This window comes from Eleutherodactylus coqui, chromosome 4, assembly GCF_035609145.1.
Source record: "Eleutherodactylus coqui strain aEleCoq1 chromosome 4, aEleCoq1.hap1, whole genome shotgun sequence".
Classification (NCBI taxonomy): domain Eukaryota; kingdom Metazoa; phylum Chordata; class Amphibia; order Anura; family Eleutherodactylidae; genus Eleutherodactylus; species Eleutherodactylus coqui.
The window spans coordinates 85,868,091-85,896,076 of NC_089840.1; the positions used below are offsets into that span (position 1 = coordinate 85,868,091).

The 27,986-nt window shown below is 42.7% G+C and overlaps 1 protein-coding gene across 1 annotated transcript; it reads right to left on the reverse strand.

The window, feature by feature from the left end:
* Window positions 1–991: 991 nt before the first annotated feature.
* C4HXorf58 (chromosome 4 CXorf58 homolog) lies at window positions 992–27,971 on the reverse strand. The gene is made up of 8 exons (XM_066599806.1): window positions 27,579–27,971; window positions 21,306–21,405; window positions 18,319–18,413; window positions 16,338–16,449; window positions 12,880–13,011; window positions 9,710–9,939; window positions 7,560–7,710; window positions 992–3,105 (listed from the first exon to the last, which is right to left on the reverse strand). The coding sequence occupies exons 1-8, from the start codon at window positions 27,677–27,679 to the stop codon at window positions 2,932–2,934; spliced, it is 1,095 nt and encodes a 364-aa protein (XP_066455903.1). The 5' UTR covers window positions 27,680–27,971; the 3' UTR covers window positions 992–2,931.
* Between the last annotated feature and the right edge of the window lie 15 nt (window positions 27,972–27,986).

Sequence of the window (27,986 nt, forward strand, 5' to 3'; positions counted from 1 at the left end):
ACTGCCCTGCAGGAAGTGAACTTTAGGTAATGGATGCTCCAAAACGGGGGAAAAAAGGATCTGGCCGGCTGGAGGCGACGTGACCCGGGGGACTGGAGGAGCCTGGAGAATATGCGGTGAGAAGACTGCCTGGGGAGCAATAGGTAAATATTGATCTTTTTTTCTAATGATAAAACCCCTTTTAAGGCTGGATTAAACTCTGAAATTTCTTTATCATGGGACCATAAGTGAGTAAGATTACCAGGGTGCACGATCAATTCTAAAGACTCTCATTCATATGGTTATATTCTCTTTAGCTATAAATGGGGTTGGATCCATTAGATGGAAGTTTTATGTGTTCTGAAACATTCAAAAGTTGGAGAGTCAACTGTAACATAGAAAATTGACAGCAGGAAAACACCATATGATCCGTCTAGCCTGACTTTATGTATTTTTCGCTTATTTTTATGGCAGGCATGCTTGAATTCACTTATTGCTGATTTTCCAACCACATTCAATTACAATAATTGGCACTCTCCCCATGAATATGAAATTCTGTTACAAAGCATGTATGAATGTTAGAATGAGCTACATGACGTTTTTGTTAGAGCAGTGGTTCAGAGCTGCTGGTTTAACATATATGCATGCAGTCATTTAAGCCCAATACATTTGCATTAAAACATTTGTTAGCATCAAGATTTCTTCTGCAGTAAAAATTAATTTTTGTATTCTCTTGTGCTCCCCACACACGGAAATTAGTTGTGTTGGACAATGTGTGTTCAATTGGTGCTTTATGCTATGGAAATGCCTAACTGAGACACGCCAGGGGTCAGACTGTGTACAGATTTCAGATTTTTTTTTTCTTTTTCCAGACATTATTGGTGGTCCGACGTCACATATCAGAAAATAATAGTAAAGCATCATTTTAAAGTACACAGTATATACTTAGCGCACCTGACACACCAGCATTAACTCAGTATTTGTATTGATGGCAACTTCTTAGTGGCAAAGCTTTACAAAAACAGACCCATTTATTTATTCTATGGAAGGTTTTGTTCATCACTTTATTACATTTTCTAACATTTCTGGTTTGTAAAGATGCCCTTACTATAGAACATCAGTTATTCAAATCCATAAATGAATGCAAGCAAACGCAGCATGACATATCTAAACTATATTATCTACTGTATATTAATAACCTATGTATTATCCATATTCTGCAACTAAACCAAAATGTATGCAAATAATATATAGTTTTCATTTTCTGAATATAACCGATCCTTGCTTTTGCCTAGATCTATCTAATCTCAAAAAGATCGCACTAGGCACGTTACAATTTTAAGACTTACCAAGTTCTTTGTCTTGTGAATTAATATTAGCTGTTAGTACACTCCTACACACTGCTTGAATCGGTGCAGAGGCTGCTGTAATCACATGACTTTATTAATTCATACAATACATATAGCCTGGAAGATCTTTTTCACTCTTTTGGTCCCCTGTGTTACTAAATGGGAACAAAAGGAACTAAAAACATGAATAATATATCCCTTGGTGATACATTCTGTATTTACATGTATTAAGACTGAGGCAGTTTAAGAAAAAATAAGCAGAATTTCACATTTTAAACAGTTCGGTAACTAAGCCATGTTCTGAGATGTTTTCTGGAAATGTTCCACTGAAAAACTCTCCCCCAGGGCTAATTAGTAGAGCTTGACAGAATGAGGATTATAACTTTTTATAAATGTTTTACGCTTTTAAACTTGTTTTGGATGGGTATAACATATCTTAATATTGTTTTAATATAAACCATGTACAGTTATGTATAAAAAAAATATGTAAATAAAATTTTTAGTCTTCAAGCACATTGCAGGTTATGTGTCCTTTCTTATAGCTGATCATTTTTGTTTTCTATTACATGATGTTTACTGGCAAAAAAAAAATCCGAGCCGAGATAAGCACAGAATACTTTGTTCATTTCCAGTACTGGTGATTTTATTATTTTTGGAACCTGGGGGTCAAATCGACTTATTTATATAAGTATGGTATATGAATGGGTGCACAGAAATTGAAGTTCATGAGCATACCCATCCAAAAGTAAGTGGATGATGGAGTAAGATGGGAAGATTAAAGACCCTTTTACATGTGCTTTTATACAGGACTGAGGATCACTCAAAGAATGGAGGCAGAGCGGGTCGGAGATCACTCCCCCCACCCGCGTGCATTCACAATAAACAGGCAGTCGTTCATAAACAAACTGCCTACCTGCTTACACAGGCCGATACAGTGGCAAACCAACAATCATTTTTAGGTCTGCAAGAAAGATCCAATCAGTGATGTATCGCTGATTCTTTTACTGCATGCATTTACACCTAATGAGCGATCTGTACGATAATCATGCCGTGCAAAAGTTGGGTGGGATTAACAAAGTGCCGTTAAATGAAAACATTTTTGTGAGAAGCATATGAACATCCCCCAAACAAGGTGGGAATGAAATGGTTTGGCCTTGAAGACGTTATGAAGGTTTCAGGCTTCATAAATTATACATACTGCAGAAAAATCCATTCCAAACAGCTGAATGGAGTTAGTTCTGCAAGCCCTATTCAGTTACATGTGAGTCACAGAAATTTCTACAACAAATCTAACGCATGAACTTACCATTATAAGTACCATGAATGTTATTTTTACATTATTCCAAATGACCACACACTTTTTTTTTGTCTTTACACCTTTCAACTGGGATCTACCTATATTGGGGTCACCCATTCTATATTATAAATTACATGTAGCCACCAATTAAATCCACCTCTGTACGGATCACCCATTTTGCCATAAAGGAAGACAAAAGACCCTATCAAAGGATGTGATGCAATCAGCAATTGTACACAGAATAGTATATTCAGCCTCACTTCCACAGTTCAAACCAGTGCCTGGAAACAAAAACGATAGAAGCTTTTACAAGTGTACAGGGCATGGCACTGCAGATTCTTCCAGAGACAAGTTTTGACTCCAAGCATAAAGTTTCTCTGCTTCTTCATCCCAGTCATCATCAGAAAACATCACGTGGTTTGCTTGTTCTTGCTGCCCTGAGAATAGTTGTTGGTTGACAACTCTGGTATCATACTGCTCCTAACCAAAAGAAAACCGAAAAACCCATGTTAAACAACTGATTATGGTGTACTGGTATTAATACTTTGAGTTTTCGATCCTAGTGTACTTATACTACCAAGATTACCAATAAACAGAATTGAGATATATTTGTCAACTACCAAAGATTGCAAAACTTTTAGTATATGAATGGCTCATTGTAAACACCTGCCTGTAAAAGTCTTTGTTCATGCAGATTAACCCCTTTGGGGCCACAAAACGTCTTTTTACTGACCTCCCTAATGGGCTTTAAACCTACACATACATCTTTTGAAGGTGGTGGCTTGGCTGAATACTGATAGCCAGGCTCCTGCTCTAACAGCCAGAAAGGGAGAAACGTCAGATGCTGGCAGTTAAACCCCTTACATGCCATAATCAATAGTAACTGCAGCACGTAAGCAGATGACAAGGGGAGGGGCTCTTTCTGTCACCCATCGACACCCTGCAGAGTGATTGCTAGATACAAATGGGTTCCTATGGCAGTCAAAGGCCTGACAAAGTCCTCCATATCTGTCATGTAATTCATCCTGTTAGGCCTCGCCTCCCACAGAGTCTAATAGGCTGCTGTCATACGCTTAGTAGAACGCACTACATAAGTAATGCAGTGCGTTATCCTGGCAATCAAACATTCACATTTTCAAGTGTGAAAATTAAATAGTGTCAAAAAAGTTCAATACAGTTTAATTGAAAGAGAAAAAAATCCAGTAAAAAAAAAAAAAAATTCTGCACAAAAAACTATTTTAAATTCATAAAATACAAAAAAAGTTATGAAAGCATCCCATAATACGTATTTTGCATTCATTACAACCCAGACAATGAAACTTTTTGTTATTTATCTTGCACGGCGAACACCATAAAAATAATTTTAAAAAGTTATGCCAGAATTGCATGTTATTCTTTTGGTCACCTCCCAGAAAAACATAATAAAAAGCAATCCAAAAGTCACATGAACCTCAAAATGGTACGAATAAAAACAACAACTCTTCCCACCAAAAACAAAACCTTGCAGAGCTCCATAGCGAGAAAGATAAAAATGTTATGGGTCTTAGAATGCGGCGATGCAGATTACATGTTTTTTCTCAAACGTTTTTATTGTGCAAAAGTAGTACAAAAAAACCCAATATAAACTTAGTATCGCAGCAATCAAATAAGAAAGTTATCATGTTCTGCTTCTTGAATAGTGAACATTGTATAAATAAAACTCAAAAACAATGGCAGAATTGCTGGATGTTTTTCCACCTCCTCTCCTCCAAAAAAATTTAATAAAAGTTATACAATACATTATATGTACCCTAGAGCGGTGCTACAAAAATATACAACTGGTCCCAAATAAAGCGGGCCTTCATATGATTATGCAAACAAGTTATGGCTGACAACGGCAATCACTTGATACCCAAGGCACCAAATAGTCTGGTCATGATAGGGTTAAATTACTTACAAAACGTTCTAGTTATTTACGGTATCTTCAAAGTGGACTCTGGAAATTTATATGGGTGTACAGAGGAGGCGCATAGAAACTAAAAGTATGTATGCCTCATGAAAACAGGAAAGCCTGTGGTGCCTCTCATATCATTAGGTACTATCAAGTCTCTTAGACTGGCTCAACTCTCCCAGCTTCATTGCCAATCTCAGATCACTTTATGGGTAGAATTAGAGGGAGCAGCTTGTCTCGTACTCCCTGTAGATCTTCTTCCTTTGTTGCCTTTTAACAGAAGGCGGGCCATTTTGTGTCCGAGGTATGTAAGTGGTTGTTCATCAATATTTTGCATCTGTGCAATGCTCCTCTACATACCTACTCTCTTTCTGATTGCAGCCAACTGCTAATCTTGTTAATCTCATCCAATGACAGTGATGGTCTCATTTAATGTTGTTTTCCAAAAACAATGGTACTAATTGCAGGCGCTGCGTAAGGATTCTTCAATCCCGTAGAAAATCCATAGCACACTCAAGTGTTATGATGCAAAAGTCGTTCTGTGCTGTGTAATCTGTCCGTGGGTTCTACGTATGCTGGGTTTAATATATAGGATACGTATTAATCCAGAAGTACAGAAACTGAGTTTTCTTTTTGCTTTTTCAATTTTATTCATATTACAATCAGTGGGGAAGGCCTGCATCATTGCCTGATGAATATTTCAGAGTGCGGGGGAAGTCAGGCTTGGATTCTTCAGAACGCAAGTGTGTGTGTCAGTGTGATATCTATAATAGTGATTTCCGCTCCATAAAGATATGCCTCAGTCCCCATTTTTCTCGGATGGTGGAGTGCACTTTGAAGGCCCCACCTCCCAGCATGTCCACCCTCCCTCACACTTACAACCTATTGCACAAGATAGAAGAGGCAGCCATCAGTAAGGAGTTGGGGAACCAACTGGGTTGGTGTAAGATTGGGGAAGCTGGTTGTTTGGTTGCTTCAGCTCACTGGGGATGCAGCAGATGTTCTCCTAGCTAGATGTGATTTAAATAGTAGCAGTTTCAGCTGAGGAGAGTTAGGTCGGGCTCACAAGAATGGGTTGGGTTCCACAAGCGGATGTTCACAGCAGAAGATGTGTGGAAGATCATGGAAGCAAATTGCATATGGTTGCATGGATATACATTTGAGGACAGTGTATTGTAAGTGGGGAAGAACGAACGCAAGCAGGGAATGACATCATAAAGTTGCCCAACCCTCTGGAAACACCCTTAGGCAACATTCTCTTGTGCTGTCGAGGTGAGAGCTGTTCTGAGAGTCATGCCTGCAGAAGGGGATACTGCTCTCTAGGCTTGGCTGGTTTATGCTACTTTTTTTGAAAGTAGTATAAACCACTTCAAAAAGAAAACCCCACTTACTCTTGTGGAAGAAGGGCCAAGAAGAATAATAAGTGGAGCTTGCAGACAGTAATCTGGATAGGGGTGTTGCTCCCCAAACTCTGTCCTGCATTGTCTGCCCACAAATTCCTACTTTTTTTAATTCCATTTATATCTGGTCTCCTAGCAACTTGTATACGAATCTGTGTCCATGCACAATGTAATTGCGTATGCACTGCAGATCGAATGCATCCATAGAGACCAATGGAATCTGTGGTAAAATAGACTATACTGCTATTTTACTTCTGCTCCTAGAATCCGCAATTCCTATCCACAAGTGTGAGCAAACCTGCGAAAGTCAATGCATTTCAATACCCGTATATTACCGCGTATCATACGCTCTGACAGCGATCGTGGAATCCGCAATTAAAATCAGTTTGTATGAGACAGGCCTTAAGGAGAGATAGAAGGAAGAAAGAAAAGCAGACAGCAGTAGCTCACATTTATTGCCACGGACAATATGCCATATGTGTGTTATATGTGCAACTCTAAGCCATGGACGCTCTGAACTATGGACCCGGAGAACATGCTCCATCTGATGGCGGCATGGCTTCATCACCCAACAGACCTACCAGGATGTCTCCCAGTAAAGTTAAAAGAGGGTCCAATCCACATTTACACCCATGGTTTTGGAATGGGATGTTCAACAAGCCTATATAAGTGTGATGGTCAGATGTCCAAACAGTCCATGATAACTTTGGTTGCTGTAGATTACTGGATTTTCTGTGGCAAGATTTTTCTCACTGGTCATCATTGTTGAGCTTTGATAGGAATTTAAGATAATACGAATGTAGTTTATTAAATAATAATAATAGCAATAGTACTGATGAACCGATGATGCCATAGACCTGTGCTAGGAGATCACTGCAATGAGCCATCAACAGACAGATATAAGCCTACCATTGGTTAATCATAAATTAATAAATATATTGTAAAGAAAGTATTTAATGTAAAACAAATGTGGTAATGAGGTATCTTAATTAACTCTAAGATTCCAACTGAAGGGAAATTCCACTTTACAAGAGTTGTTAATGTGTAGAGATGAGCGAGCGTACTCGGAAAAGCACTACTCGCTCGAGTAATGTGCTTTATCCGAGTATCGCTGTGCTCGGGTCTGAAGATTCGGGTGCCGCTGCGGCTGACAGGTGAGTCGCAGCGGGGAGCAGGGGAGAGCAGGCGGGAGAGAGGGAGAGAAAGATCTCCCCTCTGTTCCTCCCCGCTCTCCCCTGCAGCTCCCCGCTCCGTGCCGGCACCCGAATCTTCAGACCCGAGCACAGCGATACTCGGATAAAGCAAATTACTCGAGCGAGTAGTGCTTTTCCGAGTACGCTCGCTCATCTCTATTAATGTGTGAATAATTAAGACATTTTTTAATTCATTGAATTTTAGAAAAATCATTGCATGTTTAGAGTTTAAGCTATTCAGTAAAATTTACAAAAATTCTGCAGATACACTTGGAGGGAATTGTGAGGAGTTTTTTACTTTAATTTGGATTTCATCTTGATTTAATAATGAAATTTTATTACCATCAGGAAAGTTTTTTCTTTGGTCAGGTAAATCACGTTTCAGGGAGAAGGGAGCTCTGTTTATCTTACCTGTTCTTCTTTTCCTGGACCATAAATTCTCTTCATTTTTGCTACTTTAAGGCGAGCCTTTTGGGATCTTCTGGATGAATTTCTTGGTGCCGCAGAATAGATTGATGAAAGGTAAGTGGAGATAGCCGACGATGGAGGTGGTTGGGGTGATCTATATAAAACAGGAGAAGGTAGTTAACAAATTCAGCGAAGAGACTCACTGATGTATATATGCAGAGTGAGTTCTGTATGGAAGTGATATTTGTTCCTGTCATTGCCTCTACTAATCTAACAAGTTTTCTAAGTTTAATATCTAAAATGAAATGCTTAGTAGTTTTCTGATAAGGTTTGCGTTTCAATTAATCACCATTATCACGATCTATTTGATATTATGGAACATTCTCGTTTACATCCAGAAGCTGTGCAGACTTAAAGTGGTTGTACCAAAATTAGAAGTTATCCCCTAACCTCAGGATATCCACAGGATAGGGGATAACTTGCTGATTGGTAGGGATCTCCCCAGTGAAATCACTGCCGATCTCAAGAACGGGGATCCCATGCCCCTCCTCATCACTGAGGGGTTAGTGCATTCCTGGCAGTGAGGAGGAAACTGAATGAAGCACTGGTCACAGAAGCACAGTAGTGCTCCTTTTACTTTCAATGGGACTGCAGAGATAGCCGAGTGACAAGCACTCAGGTATTTCCGTCAGACCCACTGAAATGAATAAAGCACCGACTGTGCATGCTCTGCCAGCATTCCATTCATTCTGATGTCATTGGGGAGGAAGAAGTGACTTCCACAGTACCAGGCGTGTAGGGACATGGGACCCCTGTCCTTAAGATCGTTAGGGGTCTCAGCGATGGATAGGGGATAACTTGTAATCTTGGTGATATGCCTTTAAGACCAGGGCTACACTTAGGCTTTATGTAATAAGACTTTTTTCTTAAGCGATTTAGAAGAGATTTCCATGCAGCAGTCATATAACTCTACGGAGGAAAAAAATAGTTATGACTTTTTAAAATCGCTCAGAAATCCCAGTTTACTGCAATTAAAAAAATAAAAAATAAAAAAAAAAAATCGCTAGTGCCTTGCTTGATTAAAGTTCAAGTTACATTAATGCATTCCTAGGTCACTTTCAGATGGCAGTATTCTGGCCAGTATTCTCATCAGAAACGCGTGAGCCAAAATCTATAGTGGTCCCAAAACATGGAAGAGGTGTAGAGCTTTCCATGATACTTTTCCTTCCTTACTTGTTCCATTCTTTGTTTTGGCTTGCAAATTCTGATGCAAAATACTGACTAGAATACTATGTGAAAGTGTTCTCAAGGACAGCGATAACTCGCTGTGTTTTTTTTATAGAGACAGATAAAAAGTCTAAGTATAGCCCTAACCCAACAGAGTCCAGTTTTTTCACAATTTTTTAAGCCAAAAGTGGATTTAAAGGGGTTTATATACAGCTAGATGTCACACACCAAGAGCCAAAGCCATTTTACTTTTCTGGTGTTGTAACCATATGATGGTTACAACACCAGATGGTGTTTAGCTTTTTTTTACTTTTACATCATGCAGTATAAGTAAAATGTTATATTTATTCTGCAGGGCGTTACCATACATACAATATAGCAGTACCATAGATTATATGTACCGGTGTGTTTTTTTTTACTATTGTTAATCATATTGTTGAAACATGTATTTGTCCAACTAGAAGACTTCAAGATGTGATCATTTACATAATGCTTTGGAATATTGGAGGCTTTCCTTGTATCCACAACTGCTATGGTAACCCATCAGCACCCCGTAATTGTGTCGCCAGGTGCCAATCGCTGAGAGAGGGAGCCCTATGTTTCCACCAAACACCTTAGATGAAGGTATTTGACAGAGGAAGTGATCGCTATTGAGCCATCTCTGATCCCATCAGTTATAGGAGCACGGATCTGCATTACAGCCAGGCTCCAGCCACACTCTTTTGGGTATCCGGGGTATTACCGTGAGATCCCAGTGATATACGGATTGCAAGTTATTAAGGAGTTAAGTGAATATGATGTAATTAAGAGATGAAGCAAAATGTAAATATTAATGCCAAGAACAAGATGAAATCAAGCAATGTAATAATTATTATCTGCTCTACCAAAACTAAATCCAAAGTAATAATGTCTGTATTGACGATGACCTGAGTTGTGTGACAGCACTAAGCTGCCGACGCTGTACAGCTACACTGTGAGGCATCTGAAGTAGAAGTTTCATTTCTTCTTTAAGTCTGCTGGACAAGGTTCCCGATTCTGCGTAGTCCACTATGTCATACATGAGTGTTGTCCTTGGCATATTTCTCAGAGATAGCCTTCTCCAGCAGTTATCTCGCCCTCCACGATGGGCTGGAGTCTCATCAAGGTGACTTATATACTGAAAAATAAACAGTTGTTAATTCATGAAGACAGGCAGAGATACGAGGGGTTACACAAAGGAAACTAGAATCTTCTCCTGGTGGGCGGGGTATTGCTAGTACAGGCTTTTTGTCTATGGAGCCCTTCTGAGGCAGTATGCCAGCCGATGTTGGGGAAGGTTGCATTCAGCTCTAGAGAAATTTTTTTTTAAAGTTGTTCAGTTTTTCACCTATTTTGTGATGGCTGATTCATGTGAACAACATGAATCTGTGATATTTTGTTTCCTTTTCCACTCCTCAAAGCACTCATAAAAAAAAGTTGCACAGAGCAAGATCGGGTGAATACGGAGGGTGAGGCAAGGGTGTCGTGCCGTTTTTTCATCAAAAATTGCTTAAAGGGGTTTTCCAGGGAGAATACTATTGATGACCTATCCTCAGGATAGATCATCAATAGTTGATTGGCTAAGGTCCGATGCTCAAGACCCCGACTGATCATCTGATTATGCGCCTGCTGACAACGCTGCAAATACAAAGGGGTTGAAGAGGAAGAAACGGAAGACTCTGCTCTGCCCTCTGTGAAGTTGCCGATGCTTGTAACTGCAGCAACGCCTCCCATTGATTTCAATGAGAGCTGAACTTGCAGTTACAAACACTCCAACCCCTGTGTATTTACGGCGCTGTAAGCGGGCACACAATCAGTTGATCAGTCGGTGTCCCCAGCGTTGGACCTTAGCCGATCAACTATTGATGACCTATCCTGAGGATAGCTCATCAATAGTATTCTCCTTGCAAAACCCCTTGCTATGTGGGCAAAAAGGTTACTGGTTCTTCCATCATGACAACGCAACTGCCCATAGAGCACATGAGTGTTAGGCAATTTTTGACAAAAACAGCATGACGCCCTTGCCTTATGTCCGTATTCACCCAATCGCACTTTGTGTGAATTGGTTTTATGAGTGCTTTGAGTAGTGGAGAAGGAAACATAATTTCACAGCTGCATGTTGTTCACATGAATCAGCCATCACAAAATAGCCCAAAAATTGAACAACTTGTTGGAGAAAAACAAAATCACTGGACTTGAACACAACCTTCCCTAACAACGTCGGCTGCATACCATCTGAGAAGAATTCTGCAGACATTCATCTAGCAACAGAAGCCTGTACTAGTACTACCCCGACCACCAGTAGAAGATTCCTGTTTCTTTTGGGTACTCCCTCGTACGTCTCCAAAGGACTACACTCCTTTACAATACATAACAGAATTCATCCTTTTTTGTAATAATGGAGCAGAGTCATTAAAAACAGCTTCAATTAGTCTAAATTACTGCTAACAATTGTATACATAGGAAGACTTTTCAGTACTTTCAAAGTAATAAAGTTATATAAATGAACAGCCATGCACTAGGCAGGTATATACGATTTAAATGTTACTGCAAGGAGCATTAACATTCACTGATCCAGTGCTTCAACTTGTCAATAACGCAATGTAAATGGTCATTTGACAACACACAGCAGTGCTTTCTGCAAATAAAGCTTCTTCATTGTACAGTTAACCCTTTCCAATCCAATTTGTATCCTGGTTTTCCTAGGGGGCTTACTCTTTTTCTGCCGTTATACAACAGCGCTATATGTTGGCTAAAGCCAGTACTGCATGAGGTGACACGTTCGATAGGCTCCAAAGCGGAGAGGCTGGCAATATACAGTAAGAGAACCCCGACGGATGTCTTCCAAAATCAGAGTTGTACAGCCTTAAATCATTATGTCTTTAGAGGTCAGACAGTGGATTGGAAAGGGTTGAAGTTATATGATTTAAGATGGTTAACCTGTCCTGGTCCTATGATGATCCCACGGGTGCATGCTACAATACAGTTGTCAGAGCTGGGTAATGTAAAGAACAAAGCACCGGTCTTATTACATGACCAGGTGAGATGCTCATCCCCTGGAAGTAAACACTGAAGATTCCCACCACATGACTGCAAGTAAAGATTTTAAAATCAGGAGAAATTCATACAGAAAGTATTATGAAAAACTGTATACAAGTAGTCCCTTAACTTACAGTAATTGGTTCCAAAATGACCATTGTAAGGTGAAGACATTGTAACTTGAAACCAAAAACTCTACAGAAATCTGATAATTGGTTCTAAAATCCCAAAGTTAACTAAAAAAATGAATAAAAAAAAGATTAAGCTTTAAGGATGTGGCCTTTTTTCCATTTTTGTTTCTCCTCCCCACTTTGAAAAAATCTTAAGTCTTTTATTTTCCGCTGGCATACGTGTCTGAGGGCTTGTTTTTTTTTGCTTTTTTGGGGGGGGGGGGAGGGGGGAGTATTTTTCAATAGTAACTATTTAGTGTACCATATAACAGACTAAAAAACTTTCAAAAATTTCGAAGTGAAGTGAAAAAAAACAAAAACGCAATTGTGCCATATTTAGGAGGGATCTTGTTTCTACAGCATACACACAGCGGCAGAAATGACATGATAACTTTATTCTGGGAGTCTGTAGAATTACTTTTAAAAAATAAAGTATGATTAGAAATATATATTTTATGCTGCCATTTTCTGATCGCCATAACTTTTTTTTATCTTTTCATTAGTTTTTTTTTGCAGGATGCTCTGTGAATTCTTTTGGTACATAGAATGTTTATTACATTTTTGCTTGAAAATAGAGAGACCAAAAAAAGCACAAATCTCCTCACTTGTCAGCCTTTGGCCAAATGCACACGGGCGTATTTGCATTGAGGAATCTGGAACGGGTGTCCAGCCTTCGGATTCCGCAGTTAATACTGCCCATAAAAATGCTATTGAAAATCGCTTTTTCCTGTCCACGAGCGGAATCAATTGCAGTTTTCCGCTTACGGAGGGATAATCGCAGCATGTTCTATTGCAGCGCGGCCGGTTTCCATTGAAGTCAATGGAAGCTGTCCGATCTGCGGCCCTTCCGGAATCATCCAGTTTCTTACCTGCATGTAATCTTTAAAAGTTGCCACATCCACAACATCTGTTATTCTGTATTTCTGATGCTCAAGTTGATCACAAATCATTTGTCCATAATATGTACGGTGTCCCATCAATTTACAAGCATCGGATGCAGCCTACAAATGGCAAACATATATGAAATAATTATAATTATATCATCACTGAAACTTTCAAAAGTCACAGATTGGAACACATGATAAAAGTAGACATCAGTCTAATAATAATTGTAATTTATAATGTAACAATCCACTTGGGCTACTTACATCTCACCAGCCAGGAAAAGTCAGACACTGACACTTATTTCTATGGAAACTCATCATTTATTAATAGGGTATTCGCATCCTACACATTTTGTCATTCTGTCATAGGTGCAGGTCCCACCTCTTGAGGAAGGCTCTATTATGGCCAAAACATTACCTCCACTGTATGTATTTTTATGAGACATGGAATAAAGCTGATTATGTATTGACAACTCTTGCCTAAAGTCTGGTGCAATGGCGTATTTTGCTACCAGATTCCACCCCTAAAACCCCCACCTAACAATAGAATGTGGTTTACATGACCTCTGCTCCCTAAAACCATAGACTACTATGGAGAGGACTGCGCCTGTGTGCGGCTAACTCTCTACTGAATTACGTTGGACAATCAGGTGTAACAGGACCCCAAGTTTTGCCAGAGGGAATCTCAGAGGTAGGACTCGTATCTGTTAGACATCTATGGAATATCTCGTGGCTTGTGGAACTGTTGACTCGCAGTTCCATGATTCTCCACCGATACCCATTTCAAAAGCAGTGTCAAATGACAATAGGGTAAACTTGTCAAAACTAATGCAAGGGAAGTGCATCCTAAAATGCTAAAAAGATCTTTTGACAGTGTAAAGTCTATGAGTTGGATTTTATCTGTCCAAACTCGTTTTACTTCTAGATACGGACCAAGGATATTATCCAGCCATTTATCCATCGTGTTAATGTATCCGGCAGGTTTGGACAAGCTGAACGTGCAAATCACTGATAGCAATTGTCAAACCACACAATCCTCTTGATCCTCTGCAGGTGAGCAACAGAATAACTCATTTTTATTTCTTCTCTTGGATTAAGTTGATCCATTCCGGTTTCTGTTAACTTTGACTACTTTTAGTGAAAGCACAATATACACATAATCAGCCTTGTGATGCCGAAAAAAGCTCTGAAGCATTGGAGAATGCACTCCACAAGATCCCTGAAAGTATCCTGTGGTATCTACCACCAAGTTATTAGAAGCACATCTTTGTAATAGAGAGGTCACAAAAAGCCCACTGCCATTAGGGAATACCGCTGCCATGTAGGGATGTATGTGGTCTCTCCACCGTTTAGGTACATGGTACGTGTCAAAGTAACATCCGAATGAATGCCTAGATCTAATGGCCCATTTACACGCAAAGACAATCTTTTAAACGATTGAAAGATTGTCAGTTTTAGCGATCATTTTGCATAAAAGTGTTAATTGACATTAATGTCCATTTACACTTTATTAGCTTAATTTGCGTGGAAAAGGGCTTCCAGGGGCTGTTTGCAGAGCACAGCATGTGGTCTGCGCTCTGCACATAGCTCCTTTGTTCTTCCATGAGCTATTGTCACGATACAATGTAATTTCTGACTCCCGTGTAGAACACAGCGTGTGGTCCCTGTTATCTTCTCTCCGGCTGAACAATGGATTTTAGGCTCACCTTAAAATCATCGTTCAGCTGAATAGTAAACGATGGGAGCGTTTATATGCAACAAATATCGCTCATATGCCATTGTTTGAACGAATTTTGAGCGATAATCGTTGAGTGTAAAGGGGCCTTAACATTTCCTAGCGGAACAATTCCTGTGCATCCCACTGCCTTCACCAACTTGCCTTCTACCTATAGTTCATTCTGGTGTCATTTCTTACCCAAGTAAGCAGCTCACAGAAACATACTAATAGGTTAAAGGCATCTAAAAACAAATGTAAAAATAATGATTTTACCAAATTGGACCCTTTTTCCAAACTGTATTGTTCTCCATTTATTTTCCTATTTCGGTTGTCGGCAGCTCATTGTCAGGGATTACGAACACGGCTGCTATTCCGCAGTGGTGGCCCCACTTGCACGATTCATACTGCTGCATTTGTGTGTTAGGGTACCTACCCACTAGCTGTGTTTTTCGCTGCGAATTTGCTGCATTTTCTTTTCTCCAGATGTCAATGGGACTTTCTAATGTTAAATTCGCAAAGCACCAAAAACGTAAGTTGCCATTTTTGCATTTTTGGGCCGTTGAGAATTTAACATTAGAAAGTCCCATTGACATCTGGGGAAAAAAACTCTGCGAATTCACAGTGGAAAAAAAAATGCTAGTGGGTAAGCTCCCTTAGGTGTCCGGAATCTCAGGAGCAGCATGCGCAGTAGCTCAGAGCCTAGCCACCTCTATGCTGTTCTGCTGAGTTGCATAAGGCAACATCTGGGCATGAGTAGTAGCCCTGAAGCTGTTCTGTAGAGGTCAATATCTCCTCATACTGCATGCAGCTGCAAACCCTTATCATGCCAGCAGCTCAATGAGGCCAGCTAATGTTGGCCTGAACTGTCAATCAACAGCAAGAACAGCCCACACCTGAGAACAGAACGGGAAGGAAAGGTGAAATGGGGAGACTTTTGTAGCCCTTTAATTGCCTTCCTATAAATTTTGTCCTAGTGTGTATATTTGAGATAGGGAAATTAGAAGTGGCAAAATTATTAATATACTAAGAACTTTCTGCATACCGACATTTCTTAGAATTACAGCTAATCCCGGTTTTGTTAGCCTGACAGCTCTTACAGTATTGACATAATAGCATTAATTATATGGAAATCTGTGCTAACAATCTGAAACCTGGCACCATTGGTCCAGACTATAGTTCTTTGTGTCTCTTTAAAGATCCAGTAGCTCCTGCCACATATGTTGCTGTTCAAAATTACTCACGTGGCCACAGGAAGAAAGAGGATGAAGCAGAAACCAGCAGCAAAAGAATTACATGAACGTAGATAGAACTGGCCATTAGTAAAGCGTTATACTAAACAATAGAAGATTATACATTTCTGAGCATGTACACACAGGAAGACTGAACACATTAAGGTTGCTTCCACATCTGCGTCGGGGATTCCATTTTCTTGCTTTGCTTGAGATGTAGAAAAGCGGAATCCCCTGGCCAAAAGGATCCGCCTTGTGATGGAACTGAACAGCGCTGAACGGACCCAATTGCCTATAATGGGATCCGTTTGATTTCCAATCAGCTGTCCATCATTTTACTGGATGAAAAGGTGCTGCACGCTTTTTCTTCGGCTATTTTGTGTCGGGTCTGCGACAGAGCCTCCAAACAGTGTTCCAGCGCAGATGTGAAAGTGGCCCTACTGAAATTAAAGCAATGTATGTGTATCCATCTATCGATTAATCCACATAGACTTTACCTCACTTGAAGGAATAATTATTCTCTTTCCAGTGATAAATCGATTTCCGTGACCTCCCGAACTGTGGAAAATCTTAAAAACAATGAATGGTGGAAACTCATAACCAGCAAATCTGCAAAATATAAAAATCATAAGGTTTACTGCATTGTATCTATTCATCTGAGAAGTCTCTGCAACGAGCAACCTTACAAGGAAATACCAGTGGATAACTTACAGCAATCACTGTCTAATCTCATGATGATGGGAATGGAATATTCTGCTTTTTGGATGGAAAAGTTTACATGCACTATTCAATTTTACAACTGTATGCTCTAGAACCTCAAAGTCTATGTTCCAAGTATAATATGCTTAAATGCAATTTGGTCTTTGCAATATGGTGCAAGTGTAATTAAGAAATTGTAGACAAATACTTTCAGTGATTGTGCAAATTAATCCCCAAGATGGAGGCTTAGGCAGAAAGTTGGCACATGAGGTCCAACATTGATAAATGTAAGGGGTACTGATGCCTCTTGTCTCCAACAGAGTTATGGGTGGAGACATGGGCTGGGCGGGTGGAGCTACAGGAAACGCCCACAGCTCCGGATTGGCTAGCGGATCGACATCTGGACCGAGGTGAGCTGCGGCCCCGCTCTGCTAATCTGCGGCAACTGTGATCCTCCTGTTCCTCCTGGGCCTGGTCGACTGTGTAATTTGTCCAACACTGCACCAAGGTGAGCTACGCCCCCGCTCTGCTAAGCTGCTGCAACTTTGATCCTCCTGCTGCTCCTGGCCCCACTCGACGGTCTACTTCAGGCTGGCCACTTAACCCCCAATCTCCGGCACGTCTGCTCCTCCGGCCCACGCTGTACAGTTGAATTTGTTGCGACCACTTAACACCTACTGATACAGCAGGAGGCCGGCTCCCACTGTGGGTGACGTGGCTCCCCGCTGTGGCCGACTTACCAACATTCCTAGCTGCTGGAGGATTCCTAGCCCTACGCGTCAAATAAACCCTACCCCTAATCCTAAACCCTCACCATCGTCCTGACCCCTAACCGCCAGCTTCTTCTCCTGAACGGCAAAGCAGGACGGCTGTATCTGGCATCCTGTTGCCATGACAACGTACCGAGAGCTAGGTGAAGGTGTGTATCCACTAGCCAATCCGGAGCTGTGGGTGTTACCTGTAGCTCCAGCCGGCCAGCCCATGTCTTCACCCGTAACTCTGGTGGAGACAAGATGCACCAGTACCAGTGTAAGGTTATGTACATGTGATGGAGACATACATGTCACCATTACACACTAAATGAGAAAATACTGGGTAACACTGACATGTAAAAGGACTTGGGAATTTTAGATAACAGTAAGCTTAGCTGTGGCTATCAGTGTCAGGCAGCTGCTGCCAAGGCAAATAAGATTAGGCGGTGCACTGCAAAGGGTTGTAGATGCACATGAAGAGAACATGGTTCTACCACTTCACAAATCAGTAGTCTGCTTGTAGTACGTGGAATATTGTGTACAGTTTTGGGCACCAGTGCAAAAAACATAATAGAGCTTGAATGGGTTTAAAGACAGGCAACCAACTCAATAAATGTAACGGGTGGACTGTAGTCTTTCACAAAATCTGAATGTGTTGCATACAATTTTTGGCTGCAAAGTGAGCTTTGGCTTCAGATTTCACCCTATGTACCTGCAGGGTTTCCACACACGAATGAACAGGCTGCAAATTTGAAAATCTTGAGAATCTTTTCATTTCAACACAGATTTTTTCCACTACATGTAAATGAAGCCTGGAAACTCCATCCAATCGTATTGTACTGTAAACTGATGTGGGTTTGGTGTGCAGAATCAGCACTGCAGTTGCTACACATCTGAACATCGCTGATCTCAAAGAAAGTCTGTGCACCAAACAATGGTAGCTTTAGGAAGCATTACGTTTCCCCGATATGACCTTCAACAGCGGTATTTGTGATGCCGTTAGCTAAAACAAATCCTAGGGTATTACCTGAATCTTACTTTACATTGCATCCCGGGATCTTTAAGCAATTCAGCTTCCAGGGGACTGACTTTCTTCAGAATTTCATATGTTGCACAGTTTTCCTACCAAACAGTTCATGAAAAAACTTGTTACATATTCATTTATTTCTATCCTTCAGTTTTTAGAAATCAACTAGACCAGTAGTCAACAACCTGTGGCTCGTGGTCCCCAACTCTGCGGCTCGCCATAGGAGCCCTCAGTTATTGCCTTCAGCATTGGTAATACAACATTCACGCTGGTAATATTGTACACATATCCCAACCTATTATTAGTGCCAGTTTGGATGGTATAATATGATATGATCCCAGTGTATCAATTTTTACACTAAAATATCAGCAAATGTTTGGAAGTTCATGATTTTAGTCTCCATGTTTGTAATTTTTTCTTTTTTTATATAATTGTATGCGGCTCCGGACCGAGGCTCAAATTTAAACGTGACTCACAGCGTACAAAAGGCTGGGGACCCCTGAACGAGACACTTGGCCCCTCTCTTACAACATCATCTACTATGGCCCTTCAGATGCAAGATAAGTAAGGGTCCTTTTACATAGGTCAATCTGAGCTGTGTAAAGAGCGCCGATCAACAAGATTATACTGGTCTTCACACAGGCCGATGCAGAATGCATGGAGGACGTATGATCATACATATGATTGTTCGTCCCCACACAGGTTCATCACCGTCCCAACACATTCCCCATTTAGCCGGGGAGATGTGTTGCTGACAACAATGATTTTTCACGATTGCATAAAAGATCCTATCAGCTGATGAATGAACATTTTTTTCATTCGTCGTATAACTGTGTGCAGCTTCACCCAGCTTGATTACCGGGCATTACCGTTCATGTCTGATTACTGGGCCTTTTCTCCCAATTTCATATTGTGTTTCTTTGTCTATATCTGTCACACTGTTGCAAATGTTTCATAATAAAAATTCATGTTTACTAGTAATGCTTTGTTATTGTACACTATTAGTGTCTTTCATTTGTCTACATATTTCGCTGTGTTACTGCTGTATTATTTTATGTTGCATTTCAGAAGAATGATTGAACCATAAAGTATATAGACAGACTTCCGATCAAAGGACCGTCACAGTTTGTCAGTAATGAAGAAGTCTAGAATGGTTAGGGTAGGACCACAGAGTGCGGCTCAACACACACAGCCAAACCACGCTGACTCTCAGTAGCCATTAACTGTACAATTTTGCCCATAAATCGTTGGCCATTCAATTTCCCAGCATAGAGGGGGTGGCTTGGCTAAGTGTGTCAAGGAGCACCATTCGTTATCAACCATAGACTTCAGTAATGCTGCACATTCGTTCTTATTAAGGAATGTCCAATACATTGCTGAAGATAAAAAGCCAATACTGAATGTCCGGGGCAGAAGTGCTAAGTTTTAACAGAAGATCACAGGGTCGTATTACAATTTATAACATATAATGGTTTCATTTTATGGTTATTGTTGCAATACTAGAGTAAAGGCCCATTTAGACGGGATGAATGTCGGGCAAACGATGCCCGACACTCGTCCCCGTATATACTAGCTCTCGTGCTGCTGCATAGGAGTTAGTATTGTTGGCTCGCAGCGGGGCGACTGGAGGAGATTTATCTCCGAGCTCTCCCCCGCCCCCTCCATTGACTTAACGTAGCGGCCGTTTAATACTGAATGGCAACTATTTACACTGAACGATCATTCGTTCGGCTCATCGTCCATCCTTTATGCTGCATAACCGATGGATGATGAGCTAAACGATGATCGTTCAGTGTAAATGAATGTGAAGTCAATGGAGAGGGGCGGGGGAGAGCGAGGAGAGAAATCTCCTGCAGCCTCCCCGCCCCCCTTCTGGCAACTCTCTGAGTGAGCCAGCGATACTAGCTCCCATGCAACAGCACGAGAGTGAGTGTATGCGAGGATGAGTGTCGGGCATCCTTTGCCCGACATTCGTTCCATCTAAATGGGCCTTAAGGCTACTTTCACTGCTGCGTTAGGGTCAGTTCAGGGTTTTCATTTTCTCTGCTTCGTTTTTGGAGGTCAGAAACTGATATAAAACTAAAAAATCTGTTTTCTTCGCCATTTATTTCAATGGGGTTTCAAAAAAACGTAAAGCAAAGAAAAAGGCTTCCACTTCCTTTTATTCTGTCAGGTTTCTGGGGGGGTGGGGGGTTTGACGGAAAACTAAAGGCTCATTTAAACACAACGATTATCGCTCAAAATTCGCTCGAAAGCCATCTTTTGAGCAATAATCGTTGTGTCTAACTGCACTGACAGCGTGCAGTTTTCGCTAAGCCATTGCTCATCATTGTCTTTCAGCGCGCTGAAAGACAATGATGAGCCTTATCAGGATTCACAGCGGGATACAGCTGATACTATTGTTTCAGCTGTATCCCGTCCCTGATAACAGGCTGAGTATAAAGAACAGAGCGGTCCAGTTCTGTTCTCCATACCTGGCACGGAGCGCTCAGCTGTATAACAGCCGGGCTGTTCGTGCAGAAAACATCTGGATGCAGAAGACAAGCAGGGACACGCTGCTTGTATTCTGCATCCTCCACTCCGAGCGCTCAGCTGTGTAACAGCCGGGCACTGCAGCGGGGGAACAGCTGTATGCAGAAGACAAGCGGGGACACCCCGCTTGTCTTCTGCATCCTCCGCTGGCAGCACAAGGTGATCGCTCATCTTGAGCGATCATCTTGCACTGTAAATGACGCAACGATGATCACTCAAAAGTCGCTTAAGCGGCAACTTTTGAGCGATTATCGTTGTGTCTAAATGGGCCTTTACACTGCAACAGTTTGCATTCTGTGTTTTTGGAAACCACAGTGAAATCAATAGGTAAAAAAACTGATCTGCTTTTTTCAGTTTCTCTACTCCAAAAAAAAAGCGCAGAGATGGAAAGCCTGAACTGAGCCATAAAGTAGGTGTGAAAGGAGCCTTAGAACAAAAGTTAGGTTTATACTTACAGCAGCTTGGGTTGCATGCTTTAGGAGTCTAAATATCTGTTTGTTGCGATGACACCTCCATAGTCTTTGAATTCGGATAGCAGCAACTCCAATATCAATCCTTAACAAAACAAAGTATAATATTGATATAGAGTTTCAGACTAGGGTTTCTTGGACCCACCAGAGGATATTATTTTGACGCCCACCCTCTAGCTATACAGGATTTGTGGATCAACCTAAAAGACAACTTACATCTTAGTCCTAAGTATTAATAATCTTTATATAGTGCCAACATATTCCGCAGTGCTTTACTAATCAGTCATTGGCTCCAAAGTTATGTTCTGTTGAATCTTGGGAGCCCATCATTCACAGCCAACTAGAAGATGCTCTGGTACTCCGAAGGGCCAGTCCAACCTTGTACACTTAGGCCAGATTCACACAAGTATATGCATATTTACACACACATTTCTGTGGAATGGGCGTTGCGTATTTGTGTGTACAAATGCACGTTTACTGTACGTTTTACGCAGGTAAATAATGCGCATTTGTGCACAAATAAAGACGAGCAACAATGCTCTCAGCCATTGAAGTAGCCAATGACTTTCACGAGTTCAATGTTTTCTTTCTCTGCACAAATGTGCAGGAATATCGAGCATGCTGTGTATAACTTTTCACAACCGAAATGTGCATGCCAAATCCCTACATGTGAACTAACTCATTGAAATCAATGGGTTATATTCTGTGCGTATTACGTGCACAAGTACGTCTGTGTGAAGGAGCCCCATGGCTGGATTCTCATCATGTAACGGATCCGTATTTGTTCTTTTCAAAACAAAAAAAAAATGTTTATCTGATGTAAACTGAAGTAAACAGATCCATCAGAAAGACGGATAGTTTCCATTTGCATCAGACAGATGTCCAGTTATGATCAGTTTTCAAAGGATCCTTCTTTTATTTGAACTGTAGCTCTGTTTTACAACTGTACATACATACAATATACATATACAGTGATGACTTGGGTTAAGAGTGCCTCAGCATACAAGCTGTTTGACTTGAGAGCAGACTCTCTCCTGAATTTGTGCTCTGATTTAAAGGGGTTGTCCCGCGGCAGCAAGTGGGTCTATACACTTCTGTATGGCCATATTAATGCACTTTGTAATGTACATTGTGCATTAATTATGAGCCATACAGAAGTTATCAAAAGTTTTATACTTACCTGCTCCGTTGCTGGCGTCCTCGTCTCCATGGTGCCGACTAATTTTCGGCCTCTAATGGCCAAATTAGCCGCGCTTGCGCAGTCCGGGTCTTCTGCTGTCTTCAATGGGGCCGCTCGTGCAGAATGCCGGCTCCGTGTAGCTCCGCCCCGTCACGTGCCGATTCCAGCCAATCAGGAGGCTGGAATCGGCAATGGACCGCACAGAAGCCCTGCGGTCCACAGAGAGACAGGATCCCGGCGGCCATCTTCAGCAGGTGAGTATGAAGACGCCGGACCGCCGGGATTCGGGTAAGTACTACCCGGTGTGTTTTTTTAACCCCTGCATCGGGGTTGTCTCGCGCCGAACGGGGAGGGGGGGTTAAAAAAAAAAAAAAAAAACCCGTTTCGGCGCGGGACAACCCCTTTAAGAGCAAAAACTTGGGTTAAAAGCCTTGTTTTTAATTGGGCCGCCGCTGCCGGTGGCCCCATTGTAAGCAATGGCCTGCCGGCAAGCCCTGCAGTGAGTTTAAATATAAGCCCTTCCCTGAAAATCATTTCTAGTTGTAGTAAAAAATATTCACCTGCCGCCACTGCCAAGGCTCAGGTGTGTCTAGCTGTCGCTTGTTCTCCCTGCATTTTTAATCCCCTCCTGCTGAAAAGCTTCAGAGCAGTGCACGGAGAACAAGCGGCGGCTAGACGCGCCTGAGCCCTGGCAGACAGATGAGTATATATATTTTTTTACTACAGCTAGGGATGATTTTCAGGGATGGGCTTATATTTAAAGCCCTTCCCCGAAAAATCACTGTGGGGAGTCGGCATCCTATTGCTTTCAATTGGGCAATGCCATCCCCATCGAAATCAGTGGGAGAGCTTTGCGATCTGGAACGGATTAATGGCGTTTCCATTCATTTCAACGGGGAAAATTGATTTGACTTAGCAGTGTTTTGCGTTAAGAGCTCCATCACAGAAGGAATTAAACTCTTAGGCCGCCTGCAGACGGGCGGAAATTCTGCGGCTGATTTTCCCGCAGAATTTCCGCCCCTGGAAGCTGCCATAGGATTGCGTTAACAAATCGCGGCATGCGAGCCCTGCACAGAAACGTCACTCGCCGGCTCCGCTCTGTGCATGCGCCGGCTGCCGGCACATGAAAGAGCCGGGGCTGTGGGAGCAGGTGAGTGTCACGCTGCTCTCTGCAGACGCTCGGGTCGGGTCCCGCTGCCAGAATTCTCGCAGCCAGATCCGACCTGGCCATTTGCAGCCAGCCTTAACCCAAGGCACCACTGTATGTGTATCTGTATATATGTAGTAGGAGAGTCAGCTCAGGTAGAGTGGGGGGTTGCAGTGTGCGCAGCAGTCAGAGACCACAACAGCAGATATAGTCCATACAGGCTTGGCCTGTGTTTATTAGAAAGCATAAAAATAAACAAAACATAGCCTTAGCTTCAGGCATAAACGAAATCCTGCTTATCCAGCACTTAGGCCGGCTTCACACGAGCGTGACGGGCTCCGCCGCGTAATATTCCGCAGTGAAGCCCGTCACGGCGCCCCCCAGAGACCCCATACTTACCAGCGGAAGATAGCGTGAAGATGCTTCCCCGCCCACCGCCGTCGCGTCATGTGACACGCCCACCGCGTCACATGACGCGGCCGGCCGTGTCACGTGACGCGCCGGCCGCGTCATATGACGCGGCGGCGGTAGGCGGGGAAGCGTTTTCACGCTATCTTCCGCTCGTTACAGCGGGAGATAGTGTGAACGGACGGCTTCCATTGACTGCAATGGAAGCCGTCACCGCGTACACCCGCGGCAAATAGAGCATGCTGCGGGTGAGGACGGGAGATTTCACGGTGCGAAATTCCGCGGTGGAATTCCGCACCGTGAGCATTGTGCTATTAGGTTCAATAGAACCTAATAGCAGGGGGCAACGCAGCGGATTTTTGCCGCGAATTTACGCGGCGTAAATCCGTTCGTGGGAAGGAGGCCTTAGGCTGCCTGTCCACGGGCGTTGCAGTATGCCTATCTGACAGATAGGCTGACCGCGGAGGACTGTGGAGAATCGCAGCAAATCGCAGCAGCCGTCCGCAGCGGAGAATAGCCATGATTCTCCACTCGTGGACAGGGGAGAAGCGCTCTCCACAGCAACGCTATGAAGAGCTTTCACTGCGTTCCTAGCGGCCGGATTATCGGTTCCTGGTTTTTCCCGTCCCACGTAGTGAGACCCGAACTCTCTTCACCTAATGGGCGTAATACCTGAATCCAGGCGAAACATACCGTCCAGAATTAACTCCTTCAGTGTCTCACAATATAATATATTCTTCATTCAAAATTTTACACAGAGCCTATCTAGTCCCGGTTAGAACTCACAAGTTCTGCCTGGATACATTCCCTGATTGCTTTAGAGGATGCAATACCTTTAGGCAGTCTCCAGACGACCGGGTCGGATCCGGCTGTGAGAATTCTCGCAGCAGCACCCGACCCGAGCCCCTGCAGAGACCAGTGCGGCACTCACCTGCTCCCGCGGCTCCGGCTCTTTGATGTGCCGCAGCGCAGACTGGAGCCGGCGGCCGGGGAGTGACATTTCTGTGCGGGGCTCTGCGAGACCCGCACAGAAATAGAGCAATTCCACGATTTGTTTTCTGCTCGTGATTTCGTGCAGACAAATCGCGGCCGTCTGCCTAGGATTGCGTTTTCTAACACAATCCTATGGCAGCTTTCACGGGAAATCCTGCCGCTGAATTTCCGCTTGTGTGCAGGGGGCCTTACGCAATGTTACACATATGGTGGACATGCCCTACAGCACAGTCAGAAGGAAGGAAGCAGGTGGCGAAGATCATAATTAGAGTGATAGGCAAAACGTTTCCCCTATCTCCTACGGCATGCCTGTTGGCTGACAAACCTATAGGAAACAATAACCAGCTACATAAATTGTCCCAGTATATCTGCATGGCGGCCAGAATATATTTGGCCTCGCAATGGTTGTCCCCTGCCCTACATATTAGACCAGTCATTGACAGGATCTCTAAGATAATGCTGTACGAAACACTTTCAGCAATGAGGGATGATACAATGGAAAGGTTCCTCAGAACCTGCTCTCCATGGTCCAGTTATCGAGCCCTGCCGGGACTCCCGCGGCTTATGGCAACATAGAATCAGACAGAAAATAGCTTGATAGGAGGGGACCCCCAGCCGGTTTAGATAACACCTACTATTACCCATATCAGTAGTTTAACCTCTTAGTGACAGCCCCATAATGCTTTTACGCCCTGCGGCAGCAGGACGCGTATGAGGCAGATCGCACTGGGACCTTTCACCATACATCGCGGGTGTCAGCTGTTTCTTACAGCTGACACCCAGGGGCAACAGCCCCGACAAGCCGCGCGGCCGATCAGGGCTGTTAACCCTTTAAATGCCGCTGTCAATTCTGAATTTAAATCCCCCGAATGATGTTTGGGGGTCCCATACACCCCCCGCAATGAGATCGCAGGGAGCCTTGCAGGTGTCATGGCAGCCAGGGGCCTTCTGTAAGGCCTCATGTCCACGGGGAAAATCAGGCCCGCTACGAATTCTCCATGGAGAATCTGCAGCAGGTCCGTCCTGCCCCGCGGACATGAGGGCTGAAAATAAGAAAAAAATCAGAATTAACTCACCTCCCGCACGCTCCGGATCCTTCCTTTGCTGCGGCGTCATCTTCTCAGCGTCGCGGCCGGATCTTCTTTCTTCGTCCCGGCGGATGCGCAGGATGACGTCGGTGACGTGCCCCGCGCATGCGCCGGCCCGAAGCAAAATGATCCGGCCGCGACTGAGAGAAGATGGCGCTGCGGCGAAGAGAAGCAACGGAGCGGGTGAGTAAAATCTGATTTTTGTCTCCCGCGGATCCGGACGGCTTCCATAGGCTGCAATAGAAGCCCGCGGGAGACCCGCACGAAAATGGAGCATGGTCCAGATTTTTTCATGCTCCATTTTTTTTTTAAATCACTTTTATTGACCATCCGCGGGTATTTATCTACCCACGGGTGGTCAATGCATCCCTATGGGATGCGGATCCGCGGGCAGGAGAAGAGTTAAAATCTGCTGCAGATTTTAATTCTTCTTTTGCCCGTGGACATGAGGCCTTAGGCCCCAGGGCTGTCTTGACAGTATGCCTGTTAACCCATCCCCGTGGGGTGTTGTGATAGACTGTCTGTCAGCTATAGCATTACATCATACTGCAGAAGCGATCTAAGCATCGCAAGTTGTGGAGGACTAAAAGAAAATGTAAAAATACGAACAATAAAGTTTTACTAATTATTAAAATAAAAGTAAAAAAAAAAACTTTTGCAATATTTGCAATAAAATAATCCAAATAATAAAGCAAAAACACATATTTGGTATCACTGCATCCGTAGAAGTCCGATCTAATAAAGTAATGCATTATTTACCGCACACGGTGAACATCATCGGAAAAAAAATAAAGAATGCCAGAAATGCATTTTTTTGGTCACCCGGTCTCCAAAATAAAATGTAATAAAAAGTGATCAAAAAGTCCTATGTATTCAAAAATTGGTACCAATGAAAACTACAGGATGAACCACACAAAATGAGCACAACTGCGTTGATGGAAAAATAAAAAAGTTATTGTGCGCAGAAGATGGCAGTAGAAAATAATTTTAAAAAATTAAATATCTTAAAAAAATTATCAAAGTAGTACAGCAAAAAAAAAAAAACTATACAAGTTTGGTATGGTAGTAATCGTACTGACTCATGGAATAAAGTTATCAGGTCATTTTTTTTGCAGTTTGTTTGCCGTAGAAACAAGACGCACTGAAAGATGGCGGAATGTCGTTTTTTTTCTCCATTTCTCTCCACTTAGAATTGTTTTTTCAGTACATTAAATAGCACCGTTGAAAAATACAACTCGGGACGCAAAAAACAGGCCCCTATACAGCGATGTTGATGGATAAATAAAGGAGTTACGATTTTTTTTACCACATCGCTTACTGGTTACCTCTGCAAAGGAATGCCATGGAGCCTGTGCCAGCCATGGAGTACTTGTGTGATCCCCTCTAGAACTACTCTAATGTGCCAGGAAGGTTTACCATGGGGGCCGGGACATCACACTTACCTGTGTACTGCTTGCTTTGCTTTACTGTGACCTCCCCCTTGCAGCAGGGACTCTACAGATGCACTGGCAGGCAGACTGATGGAGAGCGACGTGCTGGACATGGCTCTGATATCCTGAAGTGCATATATATCTACAGTGCTGCAGGCCAGACGGAGGAGCTGCAGCAGCTGCGGCCACTGCTCATCTTGTACAAGTCATCTGGGATGACAATCTCTAGTCTTTCCCCAGAATCACAGCGTTTACCATCACCATGGCAACCTCGGGGAGTAATACGTCACGCCGTTTCCCATACTACCATACACAAAAATGGCGCTAGTTTAGCTTCCGCTTCCTAAATGTGTTCCCCACTATGGAATTCATAGCGCTTTCCCTGCATAGTGGAATAAAACTGTATGAGTCTGTGTGGGA